The 16,500-nt window shown below is 39.4% G+C and overlaps 2 protein-coding genes across 2 annotated transcripts; both read right to left on the minus strand.

Annotated features, from left to right (window-relative positions):
* Positions 1–21: 21 nt before the first annotated feature.
* On the minus strand, positions 22–8,036 carry mfap2 (microfibril associated protein 2). Its single transcript, XM_061727054.1, has 8 exons — positions 7,923–8,036; positions 6,037–6,098; positions 4,089–4,136; positions 3,669–3,779; positions 3,494–3,535; positions 3,315–3,402; positions 2,574–2,647; positions 22–753 (listed from the first exon to the last, which is right to left on the minus strand). The coding sequence occupies exons 2-8, from the start codon at positions 6,065–6,067 to the stop codon at positions 650–652; spliced, it is 498 nt and encodes a 165-aa protein (XP_061583038.1). The 5' UTR covers positions 6,068–6,098; positions 7,923–8,036; the 3' UTR covers positions 22–649.
* A 1,599-nt stretch (positions 8,037–9,635) lies between these two features.
* sdhb (succinate dehydrogenase complex, subunit B, iron sulfur (Ip)) lies at positions 9,636–15,831 on the minus strand. The gene is made up of 8 exons (XM_061727056.1): positions 15,693–15,831; positions 13,906–14,039; positions 13,039–13,124; positions 12,768–12,904; positions 12,019–12,135; positions 11,798–11,899; positions 11,596–11,718; positions 9,636–10,296 (listed from the first exon to the last, which is right to left on the minus strand). Exons 1-8 carry the CDS (start codon positions 15,762–15,764, stop codon positions 10,216–10,218), a joined length of 852 nt encoding a protein of 283 aa, XP_061583040.1. The 5' UTR covers positions 15,765–15,831; the 3' UTR covers positions 9,636–10,215.
* Between the last annotated feature and the right edge of the window lie 669 nt (positions 15,832–16,500).

Raw genomic sequence — 16,500 nt, forward strand, 5'->3', positions numbered from 1 at the left:
ATGTTTGACTCAAACTCCCAGTGACGTTTGGTAGTAAAAAGTTTATTTTTTTTCTCAGTCTTTATAGTGACAGTTTTACAAAGCAGTAGTACAGAGGCCATACTTCGGATGCCTTTTTTGAAGCATTAGTGGACCCTGCTGTGTAGCACCAGGACAGAAATTGAGGTCACTCGCCTGCTTCTTCACATATCTCACGATCTTAAACACAGAGACACTTGATGGCTGGATATTGATTCGTTTTGTCTGATGGGCTGATCATCATGACAATGACTGCTTTTCAACAAAAGTACAGTAACATATCAACAAACTCAAGGTATGAGATGATTATGGTACAATATGCAAAAACAAAAATAGAAAATAAGGGTTTGTTGTAATGTGCACCTCTAAAAGTTTTTATAGCACCAGTGACTTATACGAGCATCAGTGTTATTGATATTTATCCGTAGACGCAGGTTCTACTGGGCAGATGTACATGTAGCACAATGTAGATAAAGTAGAAACAACAAAAGTATTCAAAGTGCTTCTTCGCACAAGAGTAACAAGTCATACGGAGGAGTCAGGAGGCAAAGCTAGGAGAAACGTGGGGGACAGAAGATGGAGAGGAAGGGGAGAGGAGCGGCAGTATCTGGGCAGGTAGTGTTCCTGATCATCAGCAGCCTCCACAGCTCTTCCCGCAGCTTCCTCCTACTGATGCACACTGGCCGCTCAGCGCCATCACGCCACAGCGGGAGAACTGGTCACGACACATGTCCGCTAAACACACACACACACACACACACACACATACACAGGTCAGTGTTCACTGTGACAGTATTTCACTTTAAATATACAGCTGTATAGGTGTCAAAAGTATTCACATTCATTACTCAGGTAGAAGTATAGATACTAGAGTTTAAAAATACTCCTGTAGAAGTTGAAGTATCAACTCAAGTTTTTTACTCAAGTAAAAGTATAAAAGTACTGGTTTCAAAACTACTTAAAGTATAAAAGTAAAAGTAATGTAAGAGGGAAAAAAAGCCATTAAGGACAAAAGCCATTGAAAATGAATGAATCTTAGTATAATGCAAATATATTAAAGAACCATATATGTGTACTATTGAGCATTAACATGTGTTTCAGAGAGCAGGAGATATGATGACTAGTTGCCTATAAGTATTGTAATGGTGCAAAAAGTCAAACTTCAGAGGCATGTTATCATTTATCCTAACCTTTATTGGAATGTACATCAAAGTTTAGTTGCAGGAATCTGAGGGAACGGATGTAAGAACAAAACTGGACAAGAACATCTGAAACAACCACAACCAAATTCACTCTATCCGGATGGAGCAATTTAACTGGATAGTTTTTTTTTAAAGGCCGGAATGAAATAGAGTAACGAGGCTGTTTTTAAAATGTAAGGAGTAAAAAGTACAGATAATTGCGTGAAAATGTAAGGAGTAAACGTAAAAAGTCGTCTGAAAAATAATTACTCCCGTGAATTATAGATAACCAAAATTTCTACTTAAGTAAGGTAACAAAGTATTTGTACTTCGTTACTTGACGCCTCTGCAGCTGTAACAATTGTTCACTTTCTTCTTTGGCAGATAACATCCTGCCTTCTTGCGTGTTAAAGTTGGGGTAACAGTTTAGTTTCCTTTTTTTTCAACGCAGCAGACCATAACTGATCATTTCACAGGAGTCCTTGTATGAAATGCCACGCAGCCACCTTTAAGTCCACTTTCCTGAAGCTCCAACATTTCCATTGTACTGTGTAAGATCCACCCCATCGCTATATATCGTTGATAAATGACAAAAACTAGCCCGAGCACAGGGAGACTCCCCACAGAAAAAGCTCCAGCTGGGATTTGGAGCAAGAGGCTTCTGACTGTGAGGCAACCGCGTTAACCACCACTGCCCACATTTACTTGTGACTCAGCATTTTAAATGAGGGAAATTGAAACTCTGTGTTGTAATTTAGAAACGGGGGACCAAAACCCCTACAAATCATGTTTGTCGCCTTTGAAGAGGAGGGAGAGGAATGTGAGGCATGTCTATGTGTGTGGGAATGAGTGTATTTCTGTGTACATTCATCTCTCGGTATGAACCCTCATTTTGGTTTTGACCACGTTTGGGATAAAGTGCGAACATGGAACATGAGGAACAAGGTTCATAAGACCCCTGTAAACATGATCATAAAATGAACATGTGACAGCAGTTGTGTCTGATTTCTCACCATTTTAACTACTCTCATCATCATTACCACAAAGAAATAAAAATCTAGTACTTATTCAGGGGTATGGGGGCCTCATTGTCTCATATTAAGGTACCTGAAAGCAAATTCAGATTTAAATAACTTTTCCTACCTGTTTTAGCGCTTTATTTATAATTCTACCTTGTTTAAAACAAGGAACGTTTGAGCCTCTTTAACATTTGAGACAAAGTTTTGGTGTAAATAGACCGTTACTTGGTATGTTACCATAGAAACCATTAACAGCTAATCAGCCGATCAAAACTGAAACTGGGAACTCATCACCATGGGAACCTCTGATTATCAATCAGACTCAAAGCAGATGGACAGAGTGTGCTGAGCCCACCTCGCAGCAGCTCTTCATGAGCACACACAGTGCGCATGCAGATCTCCTTGTTGATGACATACACTCGTCTCAAACTGGAAGAAAAAACATACAGAGCTTAAAGATGAAGTTGTGTGTGTGTGTGTGTGTGTGTGTGTGTGTGTGTGTGTGTGTGTGTGTGTGTGTGTGTGTGTGTGTGTGTGTGTGTGTGTGTGTGTGTGTGTGTGTGTGTGTGTGTGTGTGTGTGTGTGTGTGTGTGTTTCAACCCAAAGATGTACAACTATTGGTAGTCTAGTCAAAGACTATTTTTTTAACCTGAGCTGGGGTTTTTGGGAGTTTTTTTTGTCTAGTATGCAGCATCAAAATTACATACTACACAGATAACCTTTGGTAAAATAACTACATTTTGATAATTATTATACCAAAATGTGGTACACATTAGGCCAAAGTCTGCATAAGTCTCTTAAAGGCCCATTTATTTGAGTCAGGTGAGTTGGAACAAGGAAATATCTAAAAAACAATTCACTTTTCTGCCTTTTCTTACATTTTCTACATGTGTTACATGTTTATATATATATAATCATGATCAATAATGAGGAGGAAATGGAGCCATGTGAGTTTTTTCTCAGTGTGTTTCTTTGTTTGTCTGATAAGCTTCAAAGGGGCTTTGACTGATGCAAATGCAGCAAAAGTAATTAAAAGTAATGACACTGCTTCTTTTCTCACTTATCTAAAAGTGATTTTCTCCCCCACATGCAGTACCTGTAGAAGCAGAGGCTGTTGAGACACTGCTTGCATGGCTTGTGGACTGAGTAGAGTCTGGTGCAGGGATACTGCTCCTCTCTGCAGTCTGGGAATCAGTCAAACAACAAAGTCAGTTCTCCTGCCACGCATACACCAAGACCCCACCATCGTTCTCATATCCTTCACTGCTTGCTTACCGAGTGGGCCTGGTTCTGTGGGCTCCGTCTCCAAATTGGAATCTAACATCCAAATGGAAAACAGATTCACACTTGATTCACACCTGATGATCTGATCACTTTCACATTTACACATTTGTATATGCAGTGTAAATAAATGCACGACCCTGACCGGACGAGGGTTCAGCAGACGTACCCAGTCTTTGTGGAAGCACGGCGGGATCGGTTTGAACCTGCTGCTGGTATGTTTCAGGAAGAGGTTCAGGATTTTCAGACTCTAGGATGTACTCCACCCCGTAGTCCTCCGCTAAACAGGTGGGAAATCACAGCAGCAGGAACAATGAAGCACTTGCATGCCAGAATGAAGTAAATAAGCAGCTTGCGACGCTGTAATCTATGACTTCATGTGCAAGACGTTTACGTTTATTAAGATAAAGAGTGGTCAGAGGGTTATTTGCATTGTAAAACAGTTGCTAAGCAGGTGGTAAACAACAATGGCAAAAGGAGAGAACTCCTCGAGGGTAGGTGACGCATGGGAGGACAGCGAGGGATCAGGAACAGATGTGGACAGCTGGCTGCTCCAACACTGAGGCTAATACTCTCTCAATGAACTCACCCAGGAAGGGAAACTGTTCCTGGTACTGGCCCTGGGCGAGCAGCACAACTGTTGACATTTAAGACAATAAAGTCACAAAGACAAACTGATAAGAGAAATGCAGCATTGGGAAGTCAATTATTGTTCCTGTGCTATTTGTTACATGTTAAGAATAAAGAATCTCTAAGTTATTGTTTGATATGGCTTTCAATGTTCAGTTTAGATTTCCTTCAGTTTCTGGCTTTGCAAACTCTTTTAGAAAGGAACATATGCAGAATGATGTACATATAAAGTGCCGGCTCTAAAGCCATTAGTTGGAAGCAAAAGTTTTTCCCATTTTAAATGGAAAATAATTGGTAAATTGTTAACAGGTCTGTAACATGAGCGGGCATAATTTGATCATCTCAGGGAGCCTGAGTCTGTCAGACGGGGAGATGGGGACAGAGGTCATTGTTCTGTGTCGAGAAAACACTTCAACAATTTAAGGAAAAGCTTCTTCAGCTTAGAATTGAACAAACCCAAGAACCAGCGCTGAAAGGCTGCAATCTTCAAATCAACACATACACAACTTTTTTTCATGCAAATGAGCTCAGGAATACTTCTGAAACTCCTGAACACAAAATAAATAAATATGATTCAGAGTTTACAAACTTTTCTCTCTTTTTTTCTTTTGTTTCTGTTTTTAACTGTAATTGGCAGTTTTCTACCGAAGTTTGCAAAGTTCAGAGATGGTAAAAGGTGATAAATGAGATGCAAATCAGAGGTTCAATATATCTGTTAAAAAATGGGGCATTCGCTATGGACATGAGTTGAAGGTAATAGCTGGAAATTGTGGTAAAGACTTTATTCTGATACCAGCTTTTTCTGCTACTGCTGGATCCCCAGAGACCTGATAACGAACCCCCGGCTTAGAAACGGTTGCTACACGACTCCCTGTAAACCTACACAGCACTGTGGTTCCTGACCAAATATGACGGGTCACTTCTAAAATGTAAACTCAGTGAAATCGTCCAGCTCATGGTGGAACTACATACAGTTATCTGTCTGATTTAAGCAGAGGTGGACAGAGTACTCGACCCCAGTACTTGAGTAAGAGTACAAATACTTCTGGTCAAAATTGACTCCGTTACAAGTAAAAGTAGCTCAGTCAAAATATTTCTCGAGTAAGAGTAGAAAAGTACTTGCTTTTAAAGGTACTTAAGTATCCAAAAGTAAATGCTTTTAAATTTACTTTAAGTAAAAGTAAGAGTAAGAGTAAGAGTAAATTTCAAAGCAGAGAGGTAGTTCTGCTTCGGCAGACACAATAAACACTTGAAAATAAATGTCTGTGGTTTGTATGTGCCCTCGTTTTTTACTCGGTCGAACTCAAACATTGAGTTAAGATACGGCCAAGGATTTTGTGAAAGTCCCTGCTCCGAGTCCGGCTCATTATCAGACTCAGACGACTCAGCGGATTGTCTTTCTTCTCCTGACGCAGGCGTAGCCATTGTTGCAGCTCTGTCTTGACTTGTTGCGGCTCTGTCTTGACAAACGCAGGCTACTTTGGAGGTATCGTTTTGAGGAGGCTTGACGTATTTCCGCTTTACGTACATCCCAGTGGAGAGCGTGCACTGTGATAGGTCTCCTCCTTTGACAAAAACAGCTCATGTCCAATAGGATTTTAGGGAAGAAGAAAAAAGAGCAGACCTGAAAGTAACAAGTACTTTTCAGCCTTCCTAGAAATTTACTCGAGTAAAAGTAAAAATATTTGTCTTGGAAATGTATTCAAGTAAGAGTAATAAGTACCAAAGAAATCTAATACTCAAGTAAAGTACAAATCCTCTGGATATGTACTTAAGTACAGTACTCAAGTAAATTTACTCCGTTACTGTCCATCACTGGATTTAAGGCTAGAATATGCAGTTTTGATACACATCTTCAGACCTGCTTTTTTTTTGGTGGGCTTTAGAGAGGCGTATGGTGAAGTTACCTGGCATGCAGATTAGGAGGAGGACTCTCATGGTCGCTCTGGGAGGTAGACTGACTTTAACACTGGAAGAACAAAGCAACATGAGAGAAGAGAAATAGTTCATAGTGACTGGTGCTCTTCTGGTTTTCCTGAAAAGAACAACCCCCCCTCACCCCCACACCCACCGCCCTCTGTTACCTTTCCAACCCCCCACCTCCCCCTCTCTGTGCCCTCCTTCACCCGTCATCCACCCTCCACTGGCCTCCAGCAGCCATGGCAGGCAGGAGAGGGGGAGAAAGCTCGGACAGCAAGAATGTGGCATGGCTGTCTTCCTAGGAACAATCTCCCCGCTCTCCTGCTTTTTCCCCGCTGCAGCAGACGCTGTCAAGGCTGCATTCCACGAAAGGAGACCCTGTTAGTCCGCCCACCCTCCCCTCTCAGTGGGGTTTTTTTTTTCTTCCTTTTCTTATTCCTCCCTACCTCTGTCTGTCTCCACATCTTTCATTTCCCTTCTGTCACCCTCACTGGTCATTTCCTCCGACCCTTCCCCCTCTTCTTTCTTCTGCACCTCAATAAACTAAAGCCTCTTAACTTCAGCAAAAGTGACATGTGGACAGAAATACATGAACTCTGACATCTGCGGAACAGCACAGAGGCTTGAACTGGACTTTTTTTTGAATGTCACTGTTACATACATTAAACCCTGTTCCTCCGACTTCCTCGAAAACTAACGAAAGTACTTTGTGGAAAGAATGAACTCTCCTCCTCCACTGTAGAGCTGCACCTCTCTCTCTCTCTCTCTGTCTGTCACACACACACACACACACACACACACACACACACACACACACACACACACACACACACACTTTTTACACAACCTACACAACTTTGTGTAACTGAAACACTGTTTGCATAGATTCTGTATGTATATCAATAACTCTGTATTTGTGTATGAGCACAGCAACCACACACACACACACACACACACACACACACACACACACACACACACACACACACACACACACACACACACACACACACACACACACACACACACACACACACACACACACACACACACACACACACACAACCACACACAGACTTTTCTTCTAGTGCATCATGACGGCTATCGTAAACCATATGCTTTCACAGCACACATCTGGGAACGATTAGCCCCCCCTTTCCCTTTCCCACTGAGTCCTTCTCTTTCCAGTTACAGAGACCCCATCTCCCCCCTCCTACACACACACACACACACACACACACACACACACACACACACACACACACACACACACACACACACACACACACACACACACACACACACACACACACATATGAAAGGACAGCAACAGGAGATGCTCTGCTGTTATCCATTTGTGTTTATGGAGTAAAGACCTAGAAACAAAAGAAGAAAAAAAAAAAGAAAGAAAGAAAATCTAAACAAGGGAAGAACTCATGGACCTCTCTCCTCTCTCTGGAAGCAGCTGACTTTTTTCAGGTTATTTCTCTCTCCAGAGCTTGTGCCGTGAAGTCCCTCCTCCTCCTCCTTCTCTCCAGTGAAAACACAGCCCCACATGTCAACACCAAACAGCCATTAACATGTACAGTAACACACAAAATACCCCCCTTTAATCCGTCTACACGAGTTACACTGAAAAGCACCCTGATGGTTTCAATGTGCTCAAAGGACGGGCTGCACTATACAATAAAGATGGTAGGTGCAGATGTCATTACTTTTTTTTTGATTATTTTTTGTATTTTTCTAACAGCCATATTCTCAACTAAAATGCAAATCTACTTATTGACCCACATGCATGCAAAACCTGGAAAAAAAACAGACAATAAGACGTTGAAACGCAGTCGTGGGCCCTGCCACCGGAGCTCAAACCCACCTTTTGAATTGATTGAATGAGCTCCGACCTCCACCGGCTGTGATGGGTCCTGTGAGCGCAGAGAGAGATCCTGCACGGAGATCCTGCAGCTGCACACTGCCCAGCCCGCATCTGGAGTCCCTCCCCGTCCGGCCCCGGTAAACCACGCAGAGCCTACCCGTAGGGTACGGCGTAGGGTACGGCGTAGGCTACGGCGTATTTACGCGGCGACGCGCAACTCTGCATTGGTGTAACGCGGAACCATAAATCAACCTTAAAACTTTAAACTAGTAAAGAAGAGCTTTAAAGAATACTCCTTGACGCAATTTAACTTAATGGTGGGCTTTAGTTTTATAATGCTGCTATATTTAGTATTAATTTAAAACATATCTACTAAAAACAGTCTGAGTAAGGAGCTGAAACAATGTCCAACCATCTACAGATTCAAAAGCAAATACAAAGAAATGATTTTCAGGGAAGAGGAGACACGAAGTAGTGATTGTGTGGGGATTCAGCATAATGTACCTATATGAAATGGTATATATAATAATTATATTGTTTATGATAAGATGTGTGTGTATACACACACACATATATATATATATATATATATATATATATATATATATATATATATATATATATATATATATATATATATATATATATATATAATTGCTCTGGTAATAACAGGTACAATTATTTTGATAAAGTAAAGCTTGCTGTTATTATTCTTATTGTTATTTTCAAGCAAAATTGAAGTAGAAACAAGGGGTAGGACCATGGATGTATTATTAATAACGGTAGGACCCAATACGTTTTTTTACTTCCTCCTACTCCTTTTCGGGCATGAATGTTTATTTCCCTTTGATTTAGTTTAATGACCGTCCATTTGTATTCTTTTTTGTTTTTGTGAAATTGTTGTTTTGTTTTTTTCTGTATGCTAGAAATAAATATTTCAATTCAATTCAAATTCAATTCAATAAAAAAAATGTTCCCGATGCATGCAGTAATGCTCTGTGGGACATCCCCTCTCAGTTTGCTCCTAGTTAAATTCATCCATTTTCCTTAGAGATCACTGATGTCCATTAAAATAACCTTCAGTAAACATTATTGTAGCATTCCCTGACAGGTCGTCTTTATTTTACAAAATAAAGGGAACATTCCCTGATTTATGGATAAGAAAAACCAAAATGAACTCAACATCTTCAGACTTTAAGATTTTATTTGTGACTGCTACCGCCAGGAGCTTTTAGGGAACATTTCCCTGAAATTACCTGCCCAAAGGTGTGTCCCAACTAAGCATGTGTTTACTTCTGCAGAGGGAATTGTTGCGAGAATCAAAACCTTTACTCGGTTTAGGATTCTGATGAAAACCTGCATCTTTCAATATATAGGCCTACAGGATATAAACCAAGTGAAAAAATCTGATACTTCATTTCCTTAAATTATTGCAGTTGTTGATTATTGGGCAACATATTTTAGTAATCAATTCTGTATTTACAATTTATCTACAGGGTTTTCCGTGAGATGTAAAAAAAAAAAACAAAGAAAAGAACTTTGCGTAGCCACGATGAAAACCCATTGGCATTCATTTATTTTATAAAGTGTTATAGCAAACCCGGTAAGTTGAACTCATTTACAACAAAACCTCTGAACAATAGCGCCATCTAGTGGACACAAACTGACCATGACGGTTTAGTAGAGGTTGAAAAAGAAAAAGGCAGCAGCAGCAGCGATTTCAAATATTTATTCTTCATCAAAAACAAGTACTGCTCTTGGTTTGCGGAATCTAAGGGAAGATGTACACAGTTTGTATTTGAGCCAGATACTAAACTGAGAGGCAGGAAGCTTGTACGTTTATTTAAACATTGAAGCACAAGGAAAAATGCGCATAAAATCAACTTTAACGAGAAGCAAAAGACTGAAGTTTATAGTCACCCAAACTATAGAATTGGAGATAAAAATCTGTTTTGGTACACATGACACACACACACACACACACACACACACACACACACACACACACACACACACACACACACACACACACACACACACACACACACACACACACACACACACACACACACACACACACACACACACACACACACACACACACACACACACACACACACACACACACACACACACACACACACACACACACACACACACACACACACACACACACGACTGCTGTTAGAACTGTGCGGCGTTGGAGACGACTGCTGCTCCACAATAAGCATTTTCCTTTTCTTCAATCAATATATAATTTAATCATGTCACTGTACAAGAGGATAGGGATGTTTCAGACGGCTGCTGCCTTCTTCTCCTTGTAGGTGGCCATCATCTTCTTGATCTCAGCTATTGCTTTTCCTGGGTTCAGGCCCTGCCAGGAGGAACACAGGTAATCCATTTTAAATAGTGAGTGAGAAGATCACAAGCCCTGGACTTCAAACAAAATTAAACATTTTTGTTTATTGGAAGTCTGTGATCTACAGAGCAACCTCAGATTTCCCTGAAGTCATTTCATTGCATCCCTTTGTAATTTCCTCTAAAGACAGTTATCTTGGATAATGTTATATTCATGTTGAGGAGGAGGGTATCATTTTTTTTCATACACAAACCATTGTTTTATGACTCTAATTTCATTTAAGTCATAAGTGAACAGGTTCAATTCAGGTTTGAAATATCTTCCCACCTAGAACCACATCTCTTATTTTAGCCATCTGCCAAAACATTTTCAATAGTGTTACAGTGAACAAATCTACCACACCAGAAAGGAATGTGTGAGAAAGAACAAAAACAAAGAATTCACAACAAAATGTAAAAATAACCATAGGCCTGAATAATAGAGATGGTCAAATTACACATCACTTGTTAAACAGCTGGAGACAGTCGGATATAAAGGACACGCCGGGATTCCAGAGAGACTGGTTTACCAGCATTTACTGATACAGAAGGAGGTCTGAACTGTACGGTCTGCTCAGAACCAACCAAATCCAGTGAAGCTGGATTTGTTTCATACATTTTGTAATATTACCTGCCTTTTATTTAGCACATTAAACATGTTTACAATGGGGAAAAATTCTTGTTCTGATGTCCGTTGACTCCATGACTTTGGTTAAAGCTATCAAGTACATAAGCTGATGTTTCAGCCCGAACAAAAGTTTATTTTTGACCCCCTGCTCCCATCTGTAACAGCATTAAAACTGTCTGCTCCTGTGGCATCTATATCTGAAATCTATTAAAATCTACAAATCCATAATTGCTTAAAACATACAGCGAACCCAACATCTTTGAAGTAAAGACATAAAATATTCTTTGAACAAGTTGATTTCAACCTCATCAAACTACTTTTCGTTTACTTTGCATCTCAAAAAGCAGAAAAAAATAAAACGACAACTGGACGTCGCTGCAGGTAGAAAATGGTGATGTTCAGACTTAATTCTATTCATGATTATATTAACTTCTCCAGCTATACCACAGTTCCTGAAGAAGTCCATACTGATTACAAAAAATGAAAGAAGAAACTAGATGTGCATGTAGAGTTTGAGCAGGAAAATCATTTGTGTGGTTAAATAGGTCGAGTCTTGTCAAACGTATCTTAACTTTGTATTTTCCTCACACTTCTATTAAAATGACATTAGTGGGCCTGACATGCACGTCATCGTACACCGACGGTTACCTTGGGGCAGGTCTTAGTGCAGTTCATGATGGTGTGGCAGCGATAGAGAGAGAAGGGATCCTGCAGCTTGGACAGACGCTCCTCTGTGAACTCATCTCGAGAGTCGATCATCCAACGATACGCCTGAGACACCGTGATATATTGGTAATGTAAACAGTCATAAAGTTCTACATGCCACATTCTGTTGCTGGCAGACACGTACCTGCATGAGCACAGCTGGCCCAAGGTATTTGTCTCCGTTCCACCAGTAACTTGGACAGCTCGTACTGCAACAGGCACACAGTATACATTCATACAGCCCGTCCTACACAGGAGGCAAAAGAAACATTTATTACAAAAAAAGGGATGTTCATTTAAAAATGACTCCAAGCACTGGAAATCTGGTCCATCTGTGTGTGTGTTTTTAACAGAATGAATGTGTACCAGCTTCTGTCTGTCCTCCACAGACTGCAAGTACTGCTCCTTCCCTTCCTTTGAATCGTCTTTCTTCTTCAGGTATGGTTCAATTGACTTGTACTGGGCATAAAAGTTACTCATGTCCTGCAAACACAACACTGTAGTTAGATATCCAGTCTCAAGAAAAATTAATTCTGAGCCACACATGATGTATTTATTTACATTACTCAGGGTTTATACAGCAATCCTTATGTTAAATTTAATACCAATTTAATACCTTTTTCACTACCTTCAGATTTTTTTTAAAAACTGTCACAACATTAAGTGTTAATCACGAACCTTTTAACATTTTAACAACAGATTTTGAACTATAGAACACTATACAGAGCAGATTTATAGACTCATTGATGTTGACCAGATGTTTCACATTTATTTCACTTTGTGAATGACAATAAAATAGACTGCTTAAAATGTGAAAGGTAAAAAATAATACCAATTTAAAAAAAAATAATACCTCTGACAGTGAATTTAACACTTTTAATGGCCTTAAATTTGGCAATTTTCATTTATCACTTTTTAATACTTTTTAAAACCCCGCGGAAACCCTGTTACTGCATCACCAAAGAACTCAACAGTTGATGATTTTAAAAAACGTTACACCTACACCTACAGTGTTTTAACTATGTGGGAAAATTACTGTGATAATCCATAAAATACATGTCCAAATGTCACTGTTCATGGCAAATGTGACTCACAGTTCAGGAGTTTTTACTCACAGGTACCAGGTCCTTGACCACATACATGTGTGGTAGCGGGTAAATCTTGGTTGGCTTGCTCAGGTTGGTTTCTATCTTGTTGAGACAGGCGAGTGTGTTTCCTCCATTGATGTTCATTGCACAGGACCCACAAATACCTAACGAACAATAGCTTTTAAGGTAATTTTCAACACAATCTGAAGACAAAAATACCTTTTAATCCAATAAATTGGACTACAGAACCCAATAATCCCCTCTATACTTTAATTAATAAAACTAATATGATACTAACCTTCTCTACAGGAGCGGCGGAAAGTCAGAGTGGAATCCATCTCATTTTTTATCTTGATGAGAGCATCAAGAACCATTGGACCACAACTATGAGAAGAAAACACTAGATCAGTATATCTTTGATGTGTTTATTTGATCTTTGGAAATCTTTATTGCTGTTAGTACTAAACAGCATTTCTGAGTGCTTTGCCATTTCACGTGCATTGTCATGCAGAAGTAGGATTAGTCTTATCCAAGCTGATTAGTCAATAGGCAAAGGAGGAGGACAGGACATTTGCATCTTGTTAAATCCCCAAATCAGGCTGTACTCAATCACTAAACCCATTCAATGATGCGCAAAGCAACAAGCCTCCCCCAGTGCAAATAAACACGTCCAGTAGAATAAAAATTAATAATAATTATAAGCATTTATTACAACTGACAGATAGACATCTTAAATATGACTAAAATTATGGACAGGACATTTTGCATTTGTTATTACATGTACTTTTAATGTATGTGTATTGATTTTAAGGGTCCAGTGGCCTTTCATGATTCCATATTGTTTTACCTCACATACATATTCACAAAGTTAATGAATGAACACAGACTGACAGACTGCAGCATCTACACCAGGGGTCTCGGACTCCAGTCGTCCATATTTCAGATGTTTCCCTGCTTCAGCACACCGTGATAAAAGGAGCTGTGACACCAACAGAGCTGTCCAGACCTTGATGACAAGCTGTTGACGACCATTAATTTGAATCAGGTGTGTTGATGCAGGGAGACATCTAAAACATGCAAGATTTCAGGCCCTCGAGGACTGGAGTCCGAGACCTCTGATCTACAGGGTTTCCTGAATCCTGAGGGGAAAAGTAAAAAAACCTACGTGTTGAGGTCGATCTCGTAGGTCTGCATGCGAGGTTTGTCTCCTGGAGTGTCGGGATCCCATCTGTACACCTGGAACTTCTTTACTCTGGGCTCAATTGCTGGAGCGGCGGCTGTCTGAGCACATCGGACGGCCTGACAGGACAGATGGGAGGAAAAAAAAAATAAAGTTTGGTCCTGTACAGTGCAATTAATTTCATACGTTAAACTGCACAGAAGGCAAGGCAAGTTTATTTGTGTAGCACAATTCAACACAAGGTAATTCAAAGTGCTTTAGATCAAAATTAAAAGCGGCAAGACACAATTAAACAGTAAATAACAAATACAATGAAATAAAAGAGGTAAAATAATAAAAAGCACAAGTTGTTAAAAAGTAAGGGCAGTAGAGTACAGCAGGTGAGTATTTAATTTAAGAGTACGCTTCAGTAAACATTAATGTTTTATCCCTGATTTAAGCAGGACTAAAAAGGCAGATAAGACACACATTTATCTTAATGTTTCATTTCGCTTTTTAAAACCACTTGTTCAAACATATTTAAATTCTTTTTCATATCTGAACAGTGTGATTACTTTTCTAGAAAGATATCACTATTTCTTTTTCAAAGTACATTTTCACTCTTCTTAAGTCAATACTGTAAACCCTGTGTGTGCTTGTCTCATGATTAAATGGCTTTTCGCATGAGCTCAGTTTAAAACAAATTAATATGCCATTAGTGCTATTAATAAGTGAGAGAACTGCAACATAACTTTGTATTTATGTTTTGTATTGTTTCCTTTATCTTGTTTTTATGAAAAGGCACATTTTTTATCCTTTTGCTTGGTTTTAATATTTTAGTGTTTTTATCTACTGATGGTTTAACTTATCTAGATTCTTATCTTGGGGCCGTCCTTCTTGTTCTTTGTTCTTTTAGCCAAAGCTGTTGTCACTTTATATTATCCTGTGTTGTTGAGTGTATGGTTTTAGATTGTATGAGGAGGCACTCACTGTGAACCAAATTTACCCAAGGGTACTATAGTAAATCTATCTATCTATATAACTGAGAGATGAAGACACAGATTTTTAGAACCATTAAGATAAATTTGTGATCTATCAAGTTCAAGTTCGTTTAAAAAGCACTTTAAAAACAACAACAACAGCAGAGCCAAGTGCTGGACAAGTGAAAGAAAAATAAAAACAAGACAAGGTAAAACATTAAACACATGAATAAAAAACAACAATCCTGGCGACTTAAAAGCTAGTGAATAATTACTCATAATTGAATAATGAATAATTAGTTTTAAGATGAGATTTTAAAAAAAGGCCTTAGAAGGATGCATGTTTATCACCTTGACAGGTGATTAGCAGCCTAATTGTCTGTAACTTCAGATTAAAGAGCGTTTATCCCACACAGATATCCAGCAGCCACAACAATTCTTCATTTTTGTGTCATCCAAAGACACAAAGAGGCTACATTATCACTCAAAGTCTTATTGTTTTGATTGCTGTATCAGGGATTAGCTACGAAGATCCACCATGTTTACAAGTGTCCGACTTGATCTTTTTGGACTCTGTGATGACTTAATAGATCAGTGAAGCTAAAAAAACACATGAAACGAAATGTCTCAACCGAGGTTTCTGTTTAAGGTAGGATAATCTGAGCTCATAAAGCTCATAAAGCTCATCACGGTCCGACTCCAGAGTATAGACGGATCCCTGTTCAGTCCTGTATAAACGTGGCGTCTCTCCCAACAAAGCGAAGGGCCGGTAAGTGACAGCATAAACTGAGACTGTTTGTTTGCTTAACTTACCACAAACCCCGCGGGCGAGCGGAACGCCAGAACCCCACAGCGGGCCAAGGACGTGAAACCTGCCGCCGACATTTTACACCTGGATCAGTCTGGTCTGACCTCTACAGCAGACTGGCCCGGCATGCACTGCGGCTGCGCAGACCTTCGCGTGGGGAGCGCTTGTTTTGTTGACCGGCATATTCCGGATTTAAAGCCACTTTTAATCATTGTTCATGACTCAGACCTGAACTCCCTAAGAAAGAAAGAAAATGTTACTTTTTGATAAATCTGTTTCTATTTCTTGCCAAATTTCATATTCATAAGAGTACATTTTCAAGGAAAACCCCTTGCTTTTATGTTTTCCAGAAAGAAATTGAACTTTACTTAAAATTAATCATTAAATCAACAAATGAAAAGGCTATTAAAACTGTAGACTTGTGTTATATGTTCAATCTTCTTGAATAACAAACATCACCCCTGGCACATGTTATGTATTTTTATTTGTATACTGTTCCTGTATACTATTTTGTGATAATTCTTTTAAATAAAGTTTAAAAAAAAAGACTCAGACCTGAACTTCAACAGCCATCTAAAGTTTATCACTAAATCTGCCTACTACCACCTAAAAAACATTGCTAGAATTAAGGGGATTCTGTCTAAACAAGACATGGAAAACTTGTTCATGCATTCATTTTCAGTACATTGGATTATTGCAATGGCGTCTTTACAGGCCTAAACAAGAAATCTATCAGGCAGCTGCAGCTGATCCAGAACGCCGAGAGTCCTTACAAACACCAGGAAACTGGACCATATTACACCGGTCATGAAA

The sequence above is a fragment of the Cololabis saira genome, chromosome 8 (genome assembly GCF_033807715.1).
Source record: "Cololabis saira isolate AMF1-May2022 chromosome 8, fColSai1.1, whole genome shotgun sequence".
In the NCBI taxonomy this organism is placed as follows: domain Eukaryota; kingdom Metazoa; phylum Chordata; class Actinopteri; order Beloniformes; family Belonidae; genus Cololabis; species Cololabis saira.